Below are 20,147 nucleotides of genomic sequence, written 5' to 3'. Positions count from 1 at the left end.
TGCTCCAGGGTGTGCAGGTTGGAAGCTGCTCAACATATGTGCGTGGAAAGCTGAGAACAGTCTTCACTGATGTCCTCTTCATGCTCTCCATGCGAGCCAAACTGTTAGGCTGTACAAGGCAGGAATGACAGTAATCCAAAACTAGGAAGTATGAGATGCATTCTTGTGTCATCCCCTGCCAGCTCTGGAAGGCAGATCAGCGGTTGTTTGGATGTGTTAACCAGACTCCTCATTTCCTGGTTTCCATTAGTTTGTTTGCTAAATTCAGTGTTGTGAAAGCGTACATGCCAATGCTGGGCAACACATGGCTTAGACTAACTTGTAATATAGATAATGGAGGTTCATTAGAAAGTAGACTGAGTCCAGTTTGTGAACTCATAGGACATCTGACTTAGGGATGGTTTAGAACTCCTGATTCACAAATTATTTTTAATGTCCTGTTTCACCCTGCCTTTCCTCTGGTACCCTTATTTTCCAGTAGAAGTGGTAGGTCCCCTTCTGGACACAGGCTGCCATGGAGTTGAAGTGGCTTCCTGGGATAGGGAACCTTTGGGAAAGGGGTGGAGAACATGACCAGGTTGGGACGAGGCCTGGGGCAGCAACTGGGGAGCTCCAGGCAGCAGAACCTCAAACAGGAAGAGGGAATGGGGCTTGCAACTCCATGGCTCCTGGTTCCCTGGTGGGAGATGATGACAGCGGTGAGACGCTGAAATGGGTCAGGGCAGCTCCCTCAGCTCTGCAGTTCGTGCTGCCCTGCTCCAACCCTCCCTGCTGCTTACACAGTCATAGGCATCTCCACCCAGCTTCCTCCCCGCTCTGTTCACAGCACGCCCCAGACAAAATCCTCTCACCTCTCCTCCCCACCAAATAGGGCCAGAGGGCTGCAAGCCTCCTCCCTCACGGAAGGCATGCCTGCAGCTTGGGAGCATTCAATCAGATGATACATGTGGGTGAAGAAGGAATCTTTTTCACTCTCTCTCTGATTTAATTCTGAGAATAAACTACAGCATGGAGATTTGGGATTAGCATAGTGTTAGAGCAGCTACTCTGAGGTAGACCTGAAAACCCTGAAATGTCAACTCTAATCCTAAGCTAGATAGGGATAAATAAAATTGTTTGAAGTGTTGCTGATTTTGAGAATTTACAAGGAGTTATCTGGGGCTAATACAACACTGTTAGAACTGTTAAACTTGAATTTAGTTGCTACTTAGTACATAGTTTTGCTTGCTTTCTAGGACCCACCAAAGTAAGCAGCCAGGCAAAAGAATGCTACTCTGGAGTGAACAGAGATCAGGACATTGATGCATTTTAGTAAATCGGTGGCTTTTCAGAACATCCCCTTGTGAAGATGAGTACTGACCGAGTTCTGTACCTGAAATTTTTCCTTTTTTTTAGCAACTGAAATGTTTCATTTTCATAGTGAATCTGATGGTAATTTTGTTTATTTGCAGAAGTTAAAGAAGACAGTAGTTTTATTCTGTAAAGATTATTACAGTTTGCGTTACTTGGGCCTTGACAGCATCCCTTTGATTTACACAGGACTTCAGTTCAAGCCCAGCATGTTTGATTATTGCAACACATATGGTTAGTAACATCTCCTGCTGTTGGGAGGCCCCTTGATAGAAGACCATGTGTGTTATAAAGGAAGTGCTTTTCAGTTTCTTCACTGATTGTCTTGCTGTTTACTGTATCTAGGAAACATACTAACTTTCAGTAGAAATACTTCCGTTTTACTGTTTATACATCAAATCCAGGAATTAGCTTGGTGAAGTTTCAAGAAAATGGAAACATCCTCTTTTGTGAGCTGTTGTTAGACGTGCAGCAAAGTCAATTTGGCACTAGGAACACAGAATCGGGAGGGAGGGGGCAGATAAAATCATCACATGTCTGTGTTTCAAATTTTTACTTTTTTAATCTACAAGAGAATCTAGTCACTTTCTCAAGCAATGAAGATTCAGCCCAAGTAAGTTGAGAAAGGCATTATTATCCAAAGGTGTAGATACTGAACCCCCAGTATTTCAGTTAAACGTCAGTGCATTAAGTGAGAGTACTAGGTATTGTCAAATTAAAGGATAACTGGTCCTTCATTAAACTTCTTTATGTCCTTTTCATCTCTTTTATCAATTCAAAATAACACAGAAAATAGTACAGTATTTGCATTTTGATGCAAAATGTCCTGTATACAGTTTTTTAAACATTTTAGGAATATTAGTTGCTAAATAGAAACAAAATCATCAGTGAATCTGTTTTTGACAAGCTGGCTATGAGGTACTTCGGTAGAACGAGAACTGCACTTGATATCTTAAGATGTGATGAATTTGGAATTTTTAGTCAACATATATTTTATTTTACATATATATACATACACATTTAAAAAGGTTTTATGTACATAAAACCTTCTGCTGCAATCTAGGCAAAATAGACCATTCAGAGGAAACCTAGGTAAAAAAGTTAAGTTTTATGGGATATTTCATATATATAATTTAAGAAATACATAAACATTGGACATTTCTAAAAATCTGCCAAGGCACTTAACTGGTATGTCCAAGTCCCAGAATCCTTTGTAGATCTGCCCTCTAATTTCCAGCAACTGTACTGTCTATATCCACAGTACCTGGAGCATCTCCTTAGGTAGTGCATTAACTATAAAAGATGGTGAGAATTTTTGCAGTTGTCCTGAGCTCTAGCTGAAGGTAACAGCCACTTTCTGTATACTGCTGCTGTCTTTGTAACATTGAAAAAAAAATCTTACAGTTGTTGCTGTGAAAAAAAATAAAAATCATTTACATGTAGCTGTGTTAAAACTATAGTTGATTGTAGAAAATAATTTTTTAGGAGAAATGAAAGGGAGACAGTTACTTTTCTTTAGAAGAACAATAATTGCAAACCAGCCTGTGCAGTTCTGAACATAATTTGCAACTACATCTCACGCAGGGGAAGAGGTGCTTGGCTCCTCTTCTTCCCTCTGATCAGTTTCCATGCTTCTTAAGTAGCCAAAATAGGATGTGAAGCCAAGCAATGCAGGGATGGGCTGTGATGCTGCTTTTACTGACATCAAGGATGTGCTTGTGCCTCGTCCAGATCTCTGCCGTTTGGTAGTTTTATAGTCAGCGCCTTGGTATTCAAGCAAGCAAGCTGTGGAGTGGCGTTCCATGGCAGCTGAGCAGCATGGAACGCTTCGTGCAGTGAGCTGTCACCCAGCTGCAGATGACTTATTCAATTAAGCATTTTCATTTAGAAAATGAACATAGTACATGTCAGTTGTATTTGAAGGGAATACTACCCCAGTGAGCCCTAATGGAAAATGAAGTCAGTGAGATCTGAGCCAGGATATCTAATTTTAATCAGAACTTGTTGTGAAGCAGCTTTGATAGCATCTAAGGTTGACATCAAGTTCTCTAACTGGGCAGAGATCAGTGATGGTGAGGGATGCTTCACTTTAATAACAGGCATCCAGCAGGTTATTTTTCAATACTTCATTGTACAGCAGAGTGTGAGGCTATTCCAATTCTAAGCTTCTTTTTTCCTTGCCTCTTCCATCACTGTTCTTAATCTATTTTACCTCTTTCTGCTTGCCATTTACTTTCAGGCAAGAGTACTTTGAAGAGAAATGAAGTAATTAACTGCAGTTTCGGTATTGGCATGCTGAAATAAAATCAACATTTCTTTTTTTCCAAAGGGAAACTTTTTGACAAGGAACAATCTTTTAAACTTCAATGTTGAGAATCCCCGATTCAGAGCTTTTTCTGTGCACTATTCCATAGACTGGATTGTGCCTGGAAGGGGGAGGGAGGGTGAAAGTCTGAAAAGAACCCTGTTAAGCTGATTATACAGCTGCAGTGATGAGCTGAGTTTGCCTCAGTGAGCCCACAGGGAACTGGTCTTGCATGTGAAATCAGAATGTGCTGTGTGATGACCATTTCTGCAGACACATGGAGAGTATTCCTAACAACAGGTAGCAGACAGCTAGAAGTACTTCTGGAACTTTCTCTTTCAAGTGCCTGTGTTAGAGACAGCCCTCTAGGCCACATATGTGTTTCTGTGACCTGCGTCATGGTTTGTCTGTTTTCCACTTGGAAGAGAAGATCTGCAGTACTCCCATTGCTTTGGCTGTCTCAATTTAAAATTTTGACAGAAAGTAAGTCCATGTCACAGTAAGGGCTGGTCACTTAAAGAGTAGATAAACGTGGCCTGTTTGAAAAAATTGTGGAAGATGATGAGTTAAATGAAAAAATACTAGGAATCCTCACGTTAGTTGGTAACATATGACAAAAACCTCATCTGAACAGTACTTATAAGTATGTTAATAAATGTGCTCATCATTAGTATTTCCTGCAGCTAGTGATGGTGACCCTATTTCTGTGTCTAAGGATTACCAACTTTAAGGTGTCCTTGGGAAAGTGCTTTGAATTAATACCATGCCATGTTGAATGACAGATACTAATATATATGAGAGGAATCACAAACTTGTTAATCGCAAGTCAACTGAACTGATTCCATAAATCTGTTGACATTCCAATTTGCTCTATGCGTACAGTAGTGTTGATATTTCCTTCAGCTGTCAAGATGAAGAACTGGAAAACCTTGTTTCACTCATCTTGCAAAAGACTTCCAAACTTTCACTCACTTATTTTGAGTTATTTCAAAACTGGTTTTCAGTTTGGTAATTTAAGGCAGCATCATACCAATATGCAAAGTAGCATAAAATTCACGAGGCAGGGTACTATGTCAGCTTCTGCATATACCTGCTATGTAATTAATGTTTTCTATGTTGTCCTCCAGCTTTGGTCATAGAATCCTCTTAGCTTTTTCAGATCTAATGTGCTCTAACTTCACCTTCTCATTTAAGGAAGGCTCTCATTCTCAGCTTCAACAAACATGAGCAGATAAAGGAGAAGAAGCACTAGACATGCTGCACAACTCTGCTGAGCCACATGTTGCGTTGGGGACCTTGGCCTTCATGAGTTCTTTTTGTCCTAATTATTAGCTCCTTGGAGCTAGGGTTCTTGCTTGCTCTTGTTTTGATAAACGCTCACACTTCTGATTTTTACTTACACTGTGGAAAGTATAGTTCAGCTGTAAAACTCAGGTTTTTTTCTCAGGAGTAACTAGGTATAAGGGAATGATTACTTATTTTATAAGAGCACCTTTTATAAAGTGCTTGCATTTAAAAATTGCTATAATAGTTAATTGAACTTAGCAGCTACGTTTACTGTTTTGCTACTGGATGCACATACACTTGTCTCTGCAGCCAGCTAGAACCTGCTGGATAATGTTTCATCTGCCTGATAAACAACATGTTGGAACACTGTGTTTACTTTTAATTGTAGTACCAGAATCTTTGCATAACTGATGGTGATTTTTCTGGATATAATGATTCATAGGTCTTAAGTAGTGTTTAAAAAAAAATTAAAATTAGAAAAAGCTGGGAAGGGCGTATCATTAGATGTTCCTATGCTTCACATAGATATTTGGCCTCTGATTTCTAAATGGTAGTAGTTCCCTACTTGCTCTTCCAAATCTTTGCCATTTGTAATGAGTGTAAAATTCTGAACCAGCACAAAGGGCCATGTACCTGCCTTTTAGACTGTGCTTTTTCTTAGGAGATTCTTTTAGAAAAGTACTGCTACACTTGCCATACTGAATGGGAGAATTTGGAGCAATGAGTTAAGTCAATATTGACTTCAGCAGTGTTTCTGCAGATGAGTAAAAAGGCAAAGAGATTTCCTTATCTAGTGAAGTATCCCTGAGGTAATACTGCCTTTCTGAAGATGATATTGCACTGGAAGCATGCTTTGGTAGCTTCTGTTCTCAGGTATTTATGCTAGCTAGACAGGGAAGATGGGTCTTAAAACAAACTGGAGAAAGGAACTAGATGTCAATTTTGATTCTTAGCTTCCTGATCTTTCAGTAAAACACTTATTCTTTCTAATTTCTGTGACCCATGTTATGCCAAAATGCAGCTTCCCTCCCTGCCCATGAAACATTTTCTATTGAGGCCATCACTGCTGTGAAAAGATGAGTACCCTGTTTTGTGTAGAACCTGGCCTCAGCAAGGACCTCTGTCTATTACTGATGCACAGGTTTGGCAATCTGTCCTGGGTGATGTGCCAAAAAGCAGTTTCCTTTTCTGAAATTAAAGGGCAGCTATACATATAGAAAGTCAGCTGGAAGATGCTCCCTTTCAAAATGTGAAATGCAGTTGATCAGTTAATTGGTGATATCTTACCCGTATTTGTAAGGAACAAATTTTTGTCCCACGAGGATTGGAATGCAGAAGGATCTGAAAGTGTTGCATCTTTCAAAGTGCATCTCAGCTTCTCTGCATACCCTTTTTACTCTTTGAAAATGCCATTCAGAATCTTGACTATTTATTTTCTTCTGCACCCATCTATAGGCTACCAAGTTTTGTCATAGAAAAAACAAGTAGTAGTTACCAGCTAACATTAAGAATATCTGTTTCTTTTCTTTACAGGGAGAAAAAGTTCTACTGGCATCTGAAGCTTGTATTTCCTCACTGTCGTGCTGAATACACTTTAAAAGGGTAAAGAGCTTGAAAAACAGTTTTTTATAAAGTTTAAATCAGTCTGCTGAAATTGAACTGGAAAATATTTTGATCAGTTCTTATCTATTTCTATTATGCAAGGTAAACTCAAATATTATCTCTAGTCTTAATTAAAAGGGCATTTAAATTGAAAAAATACTTAAAGTTGTGTAGTCCTTTCCTCTTTGAAATCTAGAAGGCTTTTCAAATCAGTCTAAATGATTGTTAGTCCTTTTCTCTGAGTAAGCAGAGCAGCTTGTATATTCGTGATAGTGATATCCTGTACACCTAATATACTCTGTTCTCATAGAGCAGATGTTCAGGCAAGATTTGCCATCCCTCTTTGCCTGCACACTGGAGCTAAGCTTCACATAGGATGAAATGGTTGCATTGTTTGCTTTGTAGGAAAGCCCACAAGCACATTTTGCAAAGGCCAAAAAATAAGCTTCTGTTGACAAATCTTTCTCCTTTTTTCCTAGCCTGAAGGAGGATGAGAAGTATGCCCTTGTCTAGTTCTAGGGCTGCAGGAACAGCATGTTTCTGCTGCAGGGTTAGAAACTAGAGATATGCATCTGTTTACTCCTTATAGATGTCAGTGAAGTTCCAGTGTTGAAATTGAGATAAAGCTGTCAATTATCTATGCTGTATTGATACACATTTATGATCCTCCCCTACTCAGTTGTGCCACTGTAGCGTGCAAATATACAGCCTCCTCCAAATGACTCAGATTCTTGTGTACATGATGAACCATGTCTTACGTTATTTGATTTTTATCTTTACTGAAAGGGTGCCTGATGATAAAATACTCGCTGATATCCTTAAGCCATACATTGATCCAGTGGAGTCAGATCCTGTAGTCTGTCAAAGGTGTGTATTGAATAACTTTTCTGCCTAGTTCATTTAATGCACCAATAAAAGAAGGGAATGGTTCTGAATAAATAGCTTAAACTGGCTGCATTTTCAGCATGCAGAGATGAGTTCTCAGTCAGCAGTACATCTTTTAATTCCTGTGATGAAAACCATCCTAACACTGGCCAACCAACTAACCTGGAGTATAGCCACAAAATTTAAACCAGGAAAAGATTAAGAAATTGACTCATGGCCTAAAGATCAAATAAAGCAATTGTAATTCTAAAAAATGTAACCATAATTAACTTCAGTGGGTGTGACAATGAACCTTTTCTTTAGAGTAATTAGAAAAACATACTAGTAATTACAGCCCTCATTTATAGGAAATACTTACTATGTGGCAAATTATTGTCTTTATGAAGAAATACTTACTTGTGGCTGTTGACATGCAAAAGATATCTGTCTTTTACTGATGATAGGAAGAAAAGTCATTGTATGTCATTGTTTCTTCATCTCTGTTGCATGTTATTCTTTTTTCAGATTAAAAATCTATACAGTGTCTCCTCAGTCAGATGTACGAATTTTAATGAAAATAGAAAACAGGAGGCGAAACTCTGTCAGGTAAGGTGGTTCCTCAGTTTGTGTGCTTATTAGTTAAATATAGCAAAAAGGAATAATACGTTTCTGGGTCTTTAGCATTCCAAATGGAGATTACATAATCTCATGGATTGAATTTAGTGTATTCAGTAAATTACCAGCCATCTTAAAAATTATTCAGCAAATGTTTCTTTGTCTTCTAATATGTCAACACTGAAATTTCAGTGCAATTACTGAATTGCAGTATTGAAATATACTCAGCTGAATCATACTTGGACAATTTAAGAAACTAGGGCACTCACAGCTACATTGATGGACTAGTGAGTGTGTGTGTACCTGAGCTGCTTCAGCAGCAGTCCATGCAAATGTAGCAATGTCTGGTGAATATATGTTTCTGTTAAAATGTTTAATTACTATATTGACCAGCAGAAATACAGACATCCATTCCCTTCTGCAAGTTCCTCTGTGGATATGTTAACCCCTCCCCAGGAGAGCTGAAGTGATAGTTGAGTAGAGCTGTCTTTTTAAAACACTGCAGCAAAAATTAGGTGCTTATCAGCATCCACTCACTGCGTTTGAAATAACACATTTTTCTTGAAAGTTACTAGCTCATCACTCTTCATGTTACCATATTTCTGGGTGCGGCCTTTTAAGTCTCCAGAATTCAGACTTGTGCAGAATTGTTTTCCTGGTTTCCAGAACAGACAGTGATCTTGAACTTCAAAATGAAACTTTAAAGAAATATTTTTTGTTGATATAAATACCATTTTGAATGCTCCACCCTGTTGTCATTGTTACTGAAAAGGATATGTATCAGCTTAATATCATAGCTTACTGTGGTTGACCAGTGATTCCTAGTTAGGGTTCTTAAAGTACATTCTTTTCTTCAGATGTAACAAATGTAAATAATATGCTTCCCTAAAGCATGGTATATTATTTTAAAGGAGGGGAAAAAAGGTATATTAAAAGAATTTTAGTTGTAACTGAGCTTCCTGTTTGTGCTGTGTTTTCTCCCAGGAGTATTAAAAAATGTGTGATGTACTTTTGAAATTCAAGCCCAAACTCTTCATGGTTTTGATCAATTTTTTTTCTCTTTGCAATTTGAAATATGGTTGTGACGTTTGCCATCAGAATTGTCAGCTAGAAACCCATTGGTTTTAAGTGAAATTGAAGATTACAAAGCCGTGGTTCGTGTATGCAGGGAAAAGACACAAAAGGCCAAAGCTCAGTTAGAGTTAAAACTGGCCAGTGTTGTTTCTGATAACAAGAAGGGCTTCTTTAAGTATGTTAATAGCAAGAGGAGGTCTAAAGAAAACACTGGACTGATACTTGTTGAAAATGGTCATCTGACTAATGGGGATGAAGTAAAAAAGCAGATACATTCAATGTGGTTTTTGCCTCAGTCTTTAATAATATTGATTGACCATGGGCTAACTGGTCCCCTGAATCAGGACCACGAGTGGGGGAACAGTAACTTTTCATTTGTGGACACTGAAATTGTAAGAAATCAGCTGAATGTTCACAAGTCCATGAGGCCTGATGTAATTGATCCCAGAGTGCTGAAGGAGTTAGCAGATGTTATGGCAGGAGCCCTCTCGATCATACTACTCCCAAGACATCATAGGCCTTGGGAGGCTGAGGAGGTCCCTGCTGACCAGATTGTTGTGATTTAACTCAGCAGGCAGCTAAACACCACACAGCCACTCACTCACCTCCTGTCCCACCAGTGGGATGGGGGAGAGAATTGAGGGGAGAGGGGGAGGTAAATTTTGTGGGTTGAGATAAAGTTCAATAGTTTAACAAGTTTAAAGTTTTAACAGTTTAATAGGTCAGAAAAGGAAGGGGAGGGGGAAAAATTATAATAGAGTTAGAATATACAAAACAAGTGATGCACAATGCAATTGCTCACCACCCATCAACTGATGCCCAGGCAGTGGTCCCCAGCCAGCTTTCCCCCCAGTTTATATCCTGAGCATGACAAACTATGGTTTGGAATATCCCTGGGTTCAGCTGTCCCAGCTGTGTCCCCTCCCAGCTTCTGGTGCCCCCCAGCCCACTCACTGGTGGGGTGGTGTGAGGAGCTGAAACATCCTTCACTGAATGTAAACACTGCTTAGTGCAACTAAAACATCAGTGTGTTATTAACATCATTCTCATCCTAAATCAAAAACACAGCACTATACCTGCTTCCAGGAAGAAAATTAACTCTATCCCAGCCAAAACCAGGACACAGGAAGCTAGCCAGTGTTACTCCTTTTTACAAGAAGGGCAACAAGGGAAGACCCAGGGAACTGCAGACATGTTAGTCTAACCTCAGTTCCTGCAAAAATTATGGGGAAGATTATACTGAGTATTACTGAAAGGAATTTAAAGAATAATGCAGTCATCAGGCACAGTCCGCATGGTGTCACAAAGGGAAAGTCCTGTTCTAACTAATTTAATATCCTTCTGTGATAATGTCACCCACCTAGTAGATGAAGGGAAGGCAGTGGATGTAGTTTTTCTGGATTTTAGTAATGCTTTTGATACCATCCCTCACAACTGTCTTGCAGACAAGTTGTCTAACTGAGGTGAGTGGGTTCACAGTGCGCTGGGTGAAGAACTGGCCGAAGGGCAGAGCTCAAAGAGTTGTAGTGAATGGGGCTACATCTGGCTGGCAACCAGTCACTGGCGGTGTTCCTTGGAGCTCAATTCTAGGGCCACTACTGTTCAATATATTTACCAGCTATCTGGATGAAGGAATTGAATGCACCATTAGCAGGTTTGCTGCTGATATCAAACTGGGACGTGTGTTTAACTCTTGAGGGACAAAACACCTTGCAGAGGAATCTAGAAATTTAACAAGTCAAAATGCCAGATTCTGCACCTAGGATGGAGTAATGATGGGCGCAAGTATAAATTGAGAGTGGAGTTTCTAGAAAGCAGCCCTGCAGAAAGGGATTTGGGGATGCTGGTTGACAGCAGGCTCAATAGGAGTCAGCAGTGTGCCCTGGCAGCCAGGAGGGCAAACTGCATCCTGGGGTGCATGAAACAGCAATATAACCAGCTGGTAAAAAGAGGAGATTATCCTGCTGTATTCAGCGTTGGTGCAGCCTCACCTTGAGTACTGTGTGCAGTCCTGGGCCCCACAATTTAAGAAGAATGTGAAGGTCCTTGCATGCATCCAGAGGAGGGCAACAAAGCTGGTGAAAGGGCTGGAAGGAATGTCCTGTGAGGAGCATCTAAGGACTCTAGGCTTGCCTAGTTTGGAGAAAAAGAGTCTGAGGGGCGCCCTCATTGTAGAGGGAGGTGCCAATCTCTTCTCCTTGGTATCCAGTGACAGGACGTGTGGGAATGGTTTAAATCTGTGCCAGGGGAGGTTTAGACTGGACATTAGGAAGCATTTCTTTATGAAGAGGGTGGTCAAACAGTGGGAACAGGCTTCCTAGAGAGGGGCTCGATGCCCCAAGTCTATTAGTGTTTGAGGCATTCGGACAACGCCCTTAATACCATGCTTTAACTTGGTCAGCTTTGAATTGGTCACATCATAGGTCCCTTCCAACTGAAACAGTCTAGTCTATTCTTGGACACCAAAGCAGGGAGTGTGGGTAGAAGTCCCAGCTGAGACTGGTCCAAGTAATTAAGACCTACTGGTGCGCTCTAACTCTAGCAGTAGGGATTAAACAGACATTTGCACACATTTCTGGGAGCTGAAGGTCTCACTGATTTTCATTTAGTTCAAGCATAGCCAAATACTGGATGTTTAGGGGCAAAATTGAGAAATTATGGTGTTGTGAGCTACCCTGGAAAGTTCATTGCAGAAGCACCTGGGCAGATGAAGTTTTCTCAGTTCTCTCTGTCTTTCTACTGTATTTCCCAGTGCTCCATGAAGGGCTATTCAGCACTGGCACTTTAGCCATACAGGTTGTGTGCACCCAAGTGAAGAAGCCCTTCTAGAGCTCGGCTCCAGGAAATGAGATTAGAAATAATTTCCCATTTTTAAAATATTTTCTTCTTCTCATCTGTTAATAATGATATTTAGGAAAGGTTCCCAGAGCATGAACAACCCTGGTCCCCTTGTCAATTAATTAAGTCAAGTTAATGCAGCAAAACCTGAAAATGCAGTTTTTTCAGTATGTTACTGCTGTACATCTTCTTGCAGTACAGGATTGGAAAGGCAGTATTCAAGCAATGATCTTGAGTAGTCATTTCTATTTTAAAAATAAAATAATTTATACACAGGTGGGTTTTTCCCTGGTATTTTAGTGCTTGGTTTTTCACATTTCCTTTTTTAGAAAAGAAGGAAAAATTGCTTTTGTAATAGTGTAAAAGTTGACCTTTTAATCTTTTAAAGTAGAGTATGTAAGTTGCACAAAAGGCTTGGGAAATAAACCAATTTAATATCAAAGTGGATTATCTCTGTGCATCAGTTTCTTTTGTTACTTAACCATTTTCCTCTTCTGAAATCTGTATAACACTTCCTTAGCTCATAGATAATAAGTTCTTTTACATGATGTTGAAGTAACTTAAGTATCCATAAGCTTGAGCCTCATCTGTATGCCTAGAATAGAGCTGTGTTGGTTGATACCAGTGTCACAGTAATTGGTATTTATCCTTCTTAGTGAATGTAAAGTTTAAAATTCAAAAAAATAACTGCAGAAAGTTAAAATAGAGAAGTGTTTTGACTTGAGAAATGCAATTCCTTACTGGGAAATGATGTGAATCTGTTCATATACGTTGGTGGAGCAGGCCCAGCTGTGGCGGTGCAGACAGGTCAAGGAAGCAGCATGTTGAAAGAAAATTCCTCTTCTGAAAGGAAAGAACAAAGTTTGTTTGAAATGATGGGACTGCTCTGTCAGCAGAAAAGCATCTTCTGTCGACATAAGCTGTGTCTCTGCCAGCAGGCGCTCTCAGCGCAGTTATGCCAGCATAGTTGTGACAAAGGCTCTATGAGGGGATTTAAATTTTTACTGTAGTTGCATTACAGTTAAGTAAGAGAGAATTTATTTTTATTTCTTCTCGTTTTGGCTCCTCCCCAGTTAAAATTAATTAGCAGTTTGTGGCGCTCATTCTATGAGTCCATACCTGGAATTGCAGTGGAAGTACTTGCAATTGAAATAGGATGAGCTTGCTGCTTAGTGGTGTTCATCGTGGAACAAAAGCTGAGCACAGACAGAGCTCTCTCCCGTTTCTTTATCCGCATTTCTTTAACAGTGGGGAGTGTTAACTACTGGTTTGTGTAGTCTTGAGTGCCATGGTCAGCTCAGAGTAATTCCTCATTCTGTGCTACCTCATTCTGCGTGATTTTATGCTGTATGTTCCTGTATGGCAAGATCCTTTCCATCACTCTGTGGGCAGACTGGAGGAGTAGAATTGGTGTAGTATACTAATACATGAATGTTGTGTTATCCAAAACTTCCCCTGTGCCCACCAGAAAATTCCTTCTCCACAAGCGCTAGATAAGAGAAAGGCTGTAAATATACGTTGTTGAATTGGATGTTGTTTTTAGGCTTAGCAGAACCTTTTGATAAAAATACTTTTTGTAATTACAACTACATATTATTGAGGAAGTGCAATGGTGTCTCAGAGAACGTTTATGCAGGATTATTATGGGTTATAAAATGTTAGTCTTCTAGTTTTAAGATAAGTATGTTACAGAAGGATTTTAGCATTTCCTGCAATTGTTTATGACACAGGAGTTTGTGGTTTAGTTTTGGCTGTTTTCTGTGTTTCACAGCAAATGGCCCTTTTAGTGTGAAGGTCCTTTGCAGAATGTTTCAAATATTTGGGGTTTTCTTTTTTTCTTTCTCCAGAAATATAAATTAGCCATGTAGTACAGATTTCTGCTTCCTCACGGGAGTTCTGCAGAACTTCAGGAAGCAGCTGGATAAATCCACTGGTGTACAGATATTGTGGATAGCTGCTGAACAACATGGTACTTGCTTTCTTCTTGCTAGGTGTCTTTTATCATCAGTAGTGACAGTTCTTGGAGAACTTTGTGTTAAGCTCTTATTTCTTCTTATTTTCTAATTTCTATATTTCTTTATATAAGCTTTTAAGAATTGCTTTCAGGATGAATTGGTAGCACTCCACAGTTACTTGGAGTAACCTAATGCATGTAACCATGTTGCTTACATGGTTACAACTTGGAGTAATCATGACCTCTCCTAATGTCTTCTACTCCTTACCTGTCACCTGACGCTCTGTAACACTGTAATTGTTACACCACTTGATAGTCTTCTCATTAGTTGCACTTATAAAATAAGGAAACTTAGGAAATGGGGTTTAAAAAAAAAGTGTTACACAACTCTCTTCTTCCTTTAGAGCCCAGGTTTGGAAAAAATCTGCATTTGAATGGGTTACAATAGTTTTCCATTTGGTGATGCTTGCCTCTATCACCTGTTACACAATATTTAGTTAGTGGTTGGTGTCCATTCTCTCCTCGACTGTAACTATTCCAAGAAAGGTTTAACTGGTGCCTCTTGGATGTTTTTTACAGTCTACATTCTTTTATAAAGTAGTCTTTTCTTTCTTCAGGATAAATTAGTGTCCTGACTGTCTTCAGTCCTTTATTTGGGATGCCTTCAAAGTGACTTCATATGGTAAGAGTATTGCTTTTTCCACTAAGGAAAGGAAAGATGAAACTGCCAAATTATACATTCTGATTTGGGAAGTACACCTTATTTTCCTGAGAATTGCCTTCTTAGGCTTTGCATAACAAAAAACCCACCTCAAACCTATCCCCCTCAAAAAAATTCCTAAATCCAGTAAACCCTTGATATTTATTGTAAGTTAATGGTCAGAGTTGTTGGGTTTTGTAACTACAGATATTTAATTAAAAAGTTGTTTATTCATCCTTATCAGATAAGGTGATCCTATTTCTAGAAGAGAAATAACTGTAACAAACTTGGTTTACAGTAGGTACTTTAAGACACAATTAATTAAATAAATCTTAATGAGGTTAAACCACACAAATGGAATATCTTTTCTGCTGGGTTCAGTAACATCTCACATGAATCTAGTGTAGATAGTTTTCTGTCTTTAATCACATGCATTTTAGTTTAATGGAATTAAAAAATAATGCTTTCTTAAACATCAGTGTTAGATCTTTTATACAGTAATTTCCTTTTTTGTCAGTATTTTCAGAATGGCATGTGAATATTGTTTCAGAATAAGTTGTTGTAGAAGACTTTAGGTTATTTGAAGGTATCAGTAGGCACTGACAGAATATTTAGGTGCTTGGAAAATACAGTCTGGTTGGCCTTAAAAGCTTTGCAAAGCCCACTGCTTTCAATGGACCATATCCTTCAAGGAGCTGGAGCACAGAGTAATACCAGACTGTATGCTGTAGCTTTCCTGTTGTAAAACTGCCACCCGTACAGGGATGTGTACAGAATCAGTTGTAGCATTGTTTTTTATATCAGTAGCACTGGTGCAGTTCATGCTTGAATTACTCAGCCAAAAATATCAAAAGCATTTTTGTACCAGTTCCATCCAGGGGCTTCTTACTCTCCATGGTGACACTGGCTGGTGCACATGAGAATACTGGCATGTTTGCCACTTAATTCTTGTGGACCACACAATAAGTGTGGGGAAGAAAATCTGCTAAACAAGTATCAGAGGTTCTTCTCTACTAAATGCCATTGCTTTATGGTGGTGAACACTTATTTTGCTTTAACTAAATTCAATGCAGTTGCTTCCCAGAAGGCTGGATGGTGTTAGTAATTTTGGAGCACTTCCCTGTCTCAAGATCAGCTGGCAGAAATGAGAGTTATTTCCTTGGACGACTTGAGTTCTGTGCTCAAAGAGAATTTTCTTTTGTAGTCTATTGTTTTTAAATAACTAAGGGTCAGATCACATTAGTAGGTCGCAGTAGTCACAGTAATAGATTTAGGAAGATAAAATATTTTTTTTTTCTTTAGTGTGTGCATATATGTCGACAGACTTAGAAAATCATCTTGGAACTCTGAGTAATATAAATCTAATGGAACCAAATCTTTTTAAATGTAATATTTATATTGGATTATTTATTTTCCTGTCATTAAAAATGTGTATTAGATATCTGTTTTATCAGTGATTTTAAGCTTATCAAAAACATTTATATTTAAACACATTACAGATAGCCTCAAGTATTGATATCATTAGTGTTTTCCTTAATTTTTCATACTGTCTTCCTAGGGCCCTTCTTTCTGTAGTGTCATCTGTGAATAACTTCACATAAAATCAACAGAGCTTATAGTCTCTGCTTTCTGCTTTTCATACATAACTCAGTTGCTTTAAGAAGTCATGGCTATTAGTGTGGTGCATGGATCAGTTCTTTTTATTGTCATATTACAACCTCATTTCAAAAATACTACTTCATCCAGAAAAGAAAATGTGCTAGAGTTGGCACGTTTCAAGCATTATTTCCTCCTCTGCATTCTCTACAAATGTTGAAAAGTGTGGGGTGGTTTATTTAAGATTCTCTAGTCTTTCTTAGGAAGCAGTTTCTCTTCACATTTGTGTAGTACGTGGTATACATGACACAGGAATTAAGGATACAAATCCCTGGCTGAACTGCTGGCCTTGGCATGAGTTGGAACAGACCCCAAGCTGGCTTTAACCTATGCCAGCAGAAGATTGACAGTAGAATTCATTACTCCTCTCTAGCTCGCAGCAGCTGGCACAAAAGCAGCTCTGCCAGCTTTACAAAAGCAGGGAGCTAGCTTACAATAGTCATTCTTCACTGCACAACTGTAGTCAGGCTCTGGCGACTTTGTACTGTTCAAGGGGAAATAGAATTTGGTCTGTAGTCTGTTTCTTAAACACAGCACTCCTGTATATTAATACTTGCTGCTGGTTTTGGTTTGTGAGGGGTTTTTTAATTAAAACTTCAGCTTTTCTTACTGAATACTTTGTTATGTTTTCTTGTAGGTCATCTGAAGTTTTCTAGTTTTGTTACTGCAGCTGTTTCAGTGTCATTTTTCACATGCTGATTCTTTATCTGAACATCAGTCTCTGCTAACAAAAGTGATGCAGAGCAACAGATGCCAGGATACGCAACTTTTACTGTGAAAAAAAAAAAAAAAGTAACTTTTCCTTCCTATCTACTTTTTCATTGAAATCTTGTGTTACACAACATAGATGGAAAGCAGAAAACTAATCATTGCTAACTATAAGTAATATGTATAGTCTGAATCTGCAGCATGCATAGCTAAAGGTTTATAATGTCTGACTACAATTACTTGACCTTTGAGAAGATTTTGGGGATGATTCCAAAAGAAACCAGAATTTGTCCATCATACTATATTGAGCAATCATTCTTTTTTTTCATAAAAGGGATTCCTTTATGAACCAGTAGGCGCCTGTTTTTTAAAGTAACAATCCAGTGTTTTGTAATCCATGCTGAATTCTTTTGGATGAACTGTTTTGTAATTAATGGTATTGCATTAGGGTTTCTGGAGTGTCCTAGCTAGAGAGTCGCTGACTGAGACATCTATTGCACAAAGATTTATTTGAAATTACAGCCTCCTCTCCAAAATTCTGCTGTCTGTATTGCAGCAAGTTAGATCCAGACCACTTACGGAGGAGGAGTACGTGAGTAAGTAAAGAGGTGAAGGATGAGATAACAGTAAAAGTATTAGTGTTGGCTTCAGCCAGTGGTTTGTCCTGACGGTCATCTAGTGGTGTTCTGTAAGCACCACAGGCAGACCTGAAGACCTTCAGATTCTTCATGCTTGTGAAGCAGCTAGACAGACCCCAAATTCTAAAACATGAAGAAAACACTGTACACAGCCTCTCTTCTGCATCATAACTGGGCTTGAAGCATGGGAGCAACCTATCCAATACGTGCACAGGCAGATTTTTTTCTCATCTTTCTGAGGAAATATGCATCTAGGAAAGGCTGTTTCAAGACCAATCTTGCAGTTTGCTCCAGCCCAACATCTCTACTGGGGAGCAGAGGGGAACTTGCCTGTATGTGTGTACTGTGTAACATATGTGTAGTATGGAAAATGCCTTCATGGAAGTCTGTGTACTGTGTAGCATGCCTATAGAAGACAGACTAGAAGGCAAGAAGACAGGCCATGAAGTCCAAGAAAAGATTACAGTTGGAAAAACCCTGTTGAATAATCTGTTGCCCCTTGGCTAGGAGAAGTAGCTGGTAAAAATGGGCTGTAGAGCAGAAATAATTTTCCAGTCTAGCATAAGTGTTGTGAAGTGTATCAAGGGGTATAATTCAACTGTATCTGCCTGGGTTCCTTAAAAAATTTTTTGGGCACAAAGAGGATTTGCTGTTAGTTTATTGGAAGAAAAAGACACAGTGGGATGCTGACTTAAAGTTAGCTGAGTTTCTCAATTCTGGGTACCAGACAGCATGGGGAGGCTGGAGTAAGAGTCTTCTAGGAGCAAAGGTACGAACTTCTTCGCTGGCGGTTGAAGTGATAGGCTGAACTTGAAAGCTGCGGTGCTGTGAAACATGGCAGTGTGTAGCCATCAGCATTTTCACCAAGGTGGAGTAGAGGAGAACCTCTTCATGTTCCAGACAGGAAGAAGAAAACCTGTTATTTCCTCCTGGTGCTGCCAAAGGGGAATCCATCTGTTTTTTCTCTTTCTTGAAGGAAATGATCTAGGACTGATTGTTTCAACCTTGCCAAGGAGGGAAGTGACCTTTCTGCTTGTTTGCCAAGAAAATAATTTGTTTTCTTTATTTCATAACTTCTCCTTTTCATTATAAAGCATTAGTAACCTCTTAACGGAAGGTTTATGGCACTGTGATCCCATGCCAATAAGTATAAATCTGTGGATATGTTTCCACAGTTTAGTACAGAGTGTTAGAGGTCTATCTCCATATGAGCTAAATTCAGAAGTTAGGGTGTGCTGTCTAGGAATCTGAAATTATGGAAGTGTCAGTTCTTCCTGATGCTGAAGTGGAGGTTCATTAGATTAACAATAAGTATTGCAATTTACAAGGACTGATTTCCCATCAGTTTTACATTTCTGTTTATTTTATCAGTGCACTGCTTGCTTATGGTAATTTGTCAAATGAGATTTGACCTATTAGTTTTCTGAACTTGATGTATTAAAAGTTTTTTGCTGCATCCTTTGGTATTTCTTGGTATACACCTCATCTCTAGTAATGTTTCATGAGGCTGTGTAACAGTACTGTAATTAGACTTATGACATTTGCTTTTCCTCTGTGATCATGCCAGTATTTTATTAATGGTACAAGTTACATATTTTGACTTCTCTGCATTTTTGGGGAACCACCCACAGCTTTCACTTGTGCTAAAGATGCCACTATTATCTTACCAGTTTTTGAAACTTTAGGCATTCGTCTTCAGTAGTCAACCCACTCTCTTTTTAATAACTTTTCCCTTGTGAAATTTCATATTCCCTTTAGGCCTTCCGGCTATCACTAATTCATTAGGCTGTTTTGTTTCTTTCTCTCAGTCATATAGTAACCTTACATGATTGTGATATACCCTTTTTCAGCATGTCTGCTCTGTACCACTTCAAGATTTGTAATCCTTGAGCTTTTGAGCAGTTTGTAAAGCTGCCTGGTTTGGCAAAGTAACTAAATTCCTGTATGTGTAAAGGACTATTACCATGATGCACTTGAATTATAGCATCTTGACTTGCTGCTGGATTTTGTTACTTCTTTTATGTCTTATGAGATGGGGAAAGTATTTGCTTTCTTGAAATTCAGTATCCCTTTACTTCTGTATTCTTTGAACCAAATTCTACCAAGTCCAAGAAACTGACATTTGCTAATTTCACATTTTCCTTCTGTTTTATTGTATTTTCTCCCATAACTATGGTTTGTACTTCAGTTAATCTTTTTAGATCATTATTGTACATACTGAATCCTTTTATCACATAATTTCTAATGCTCAGTCCACTAAATTGTTGCAGCAGATGCCTTATCTGCTTTATGGGTTTTGCCATCAATTGATCTATTTTTCTATGGCTGTCATTGAACAACTTTTACTGTGTTTTTCTCCTTGTGCAATTGCCTCATTCTCAAGAGGTTTAAACAAGGAGAGCTTTTGTGCTTCTACGTTGACATACTGGTAGTCTTATTTTGCTTATCTCTTCTTTCCGTTAACTGTTTTGTCTATTTTCTAGGGTAAAAGTGAACAAACCATTAAATCTTCCTGGACATCTACTCTTGTGCCAAATAATTAGGATGATAATTGGT

At 38.8% G+C, this 20,147-nt stretch overlaps 1 protein-coding gene across 1 annotated transcript in view; it reads left to right on the top strand.

Annotated features, from left to right (window-relative positions):
- ZNHIT6 (zinc finger HIT-type containing 6) overlaps window positions 1-20,147 on the top strand; it is a 35,633-nt gene that overhangs the window by 5,769 nt on the left and 9,717 nt on the right. The window contains exons 6-8 of the mRNA XM_074906508.1: window positions 6,476-6,544; window positions 7,331-7,411; window positions 7,934-8,014. Of these exons, the coding sequence (XP_074762609.1) occupies window positions 6,476-6,544; window positions 7,331-7,411; window positions 7,934-8,014 (231 nt within the window). The remainder of the gene's footprint in view (window positions 1-6,475; window positions 6,545-7,330; window positions 7,412-7,933; window positions 8,015-20,147) is intronic.

The sequence above is a fragment of the Athene noctua genome, chromosome 5, assembly GCF_965140245.1.
Source record: "Athene noctua chromosome 5, bAthNoc1.hap1.1, whole genome shotgun sequence".
NCBI classification, from domain to species: Eukaryota; Metazoa; Chordata; class Aves; order Strigiformes; family Strigidae; genus Athene; species Athene noctua.
This window is presented reverse-complemented; position numbering and strand designations above follow the sequence as displayed.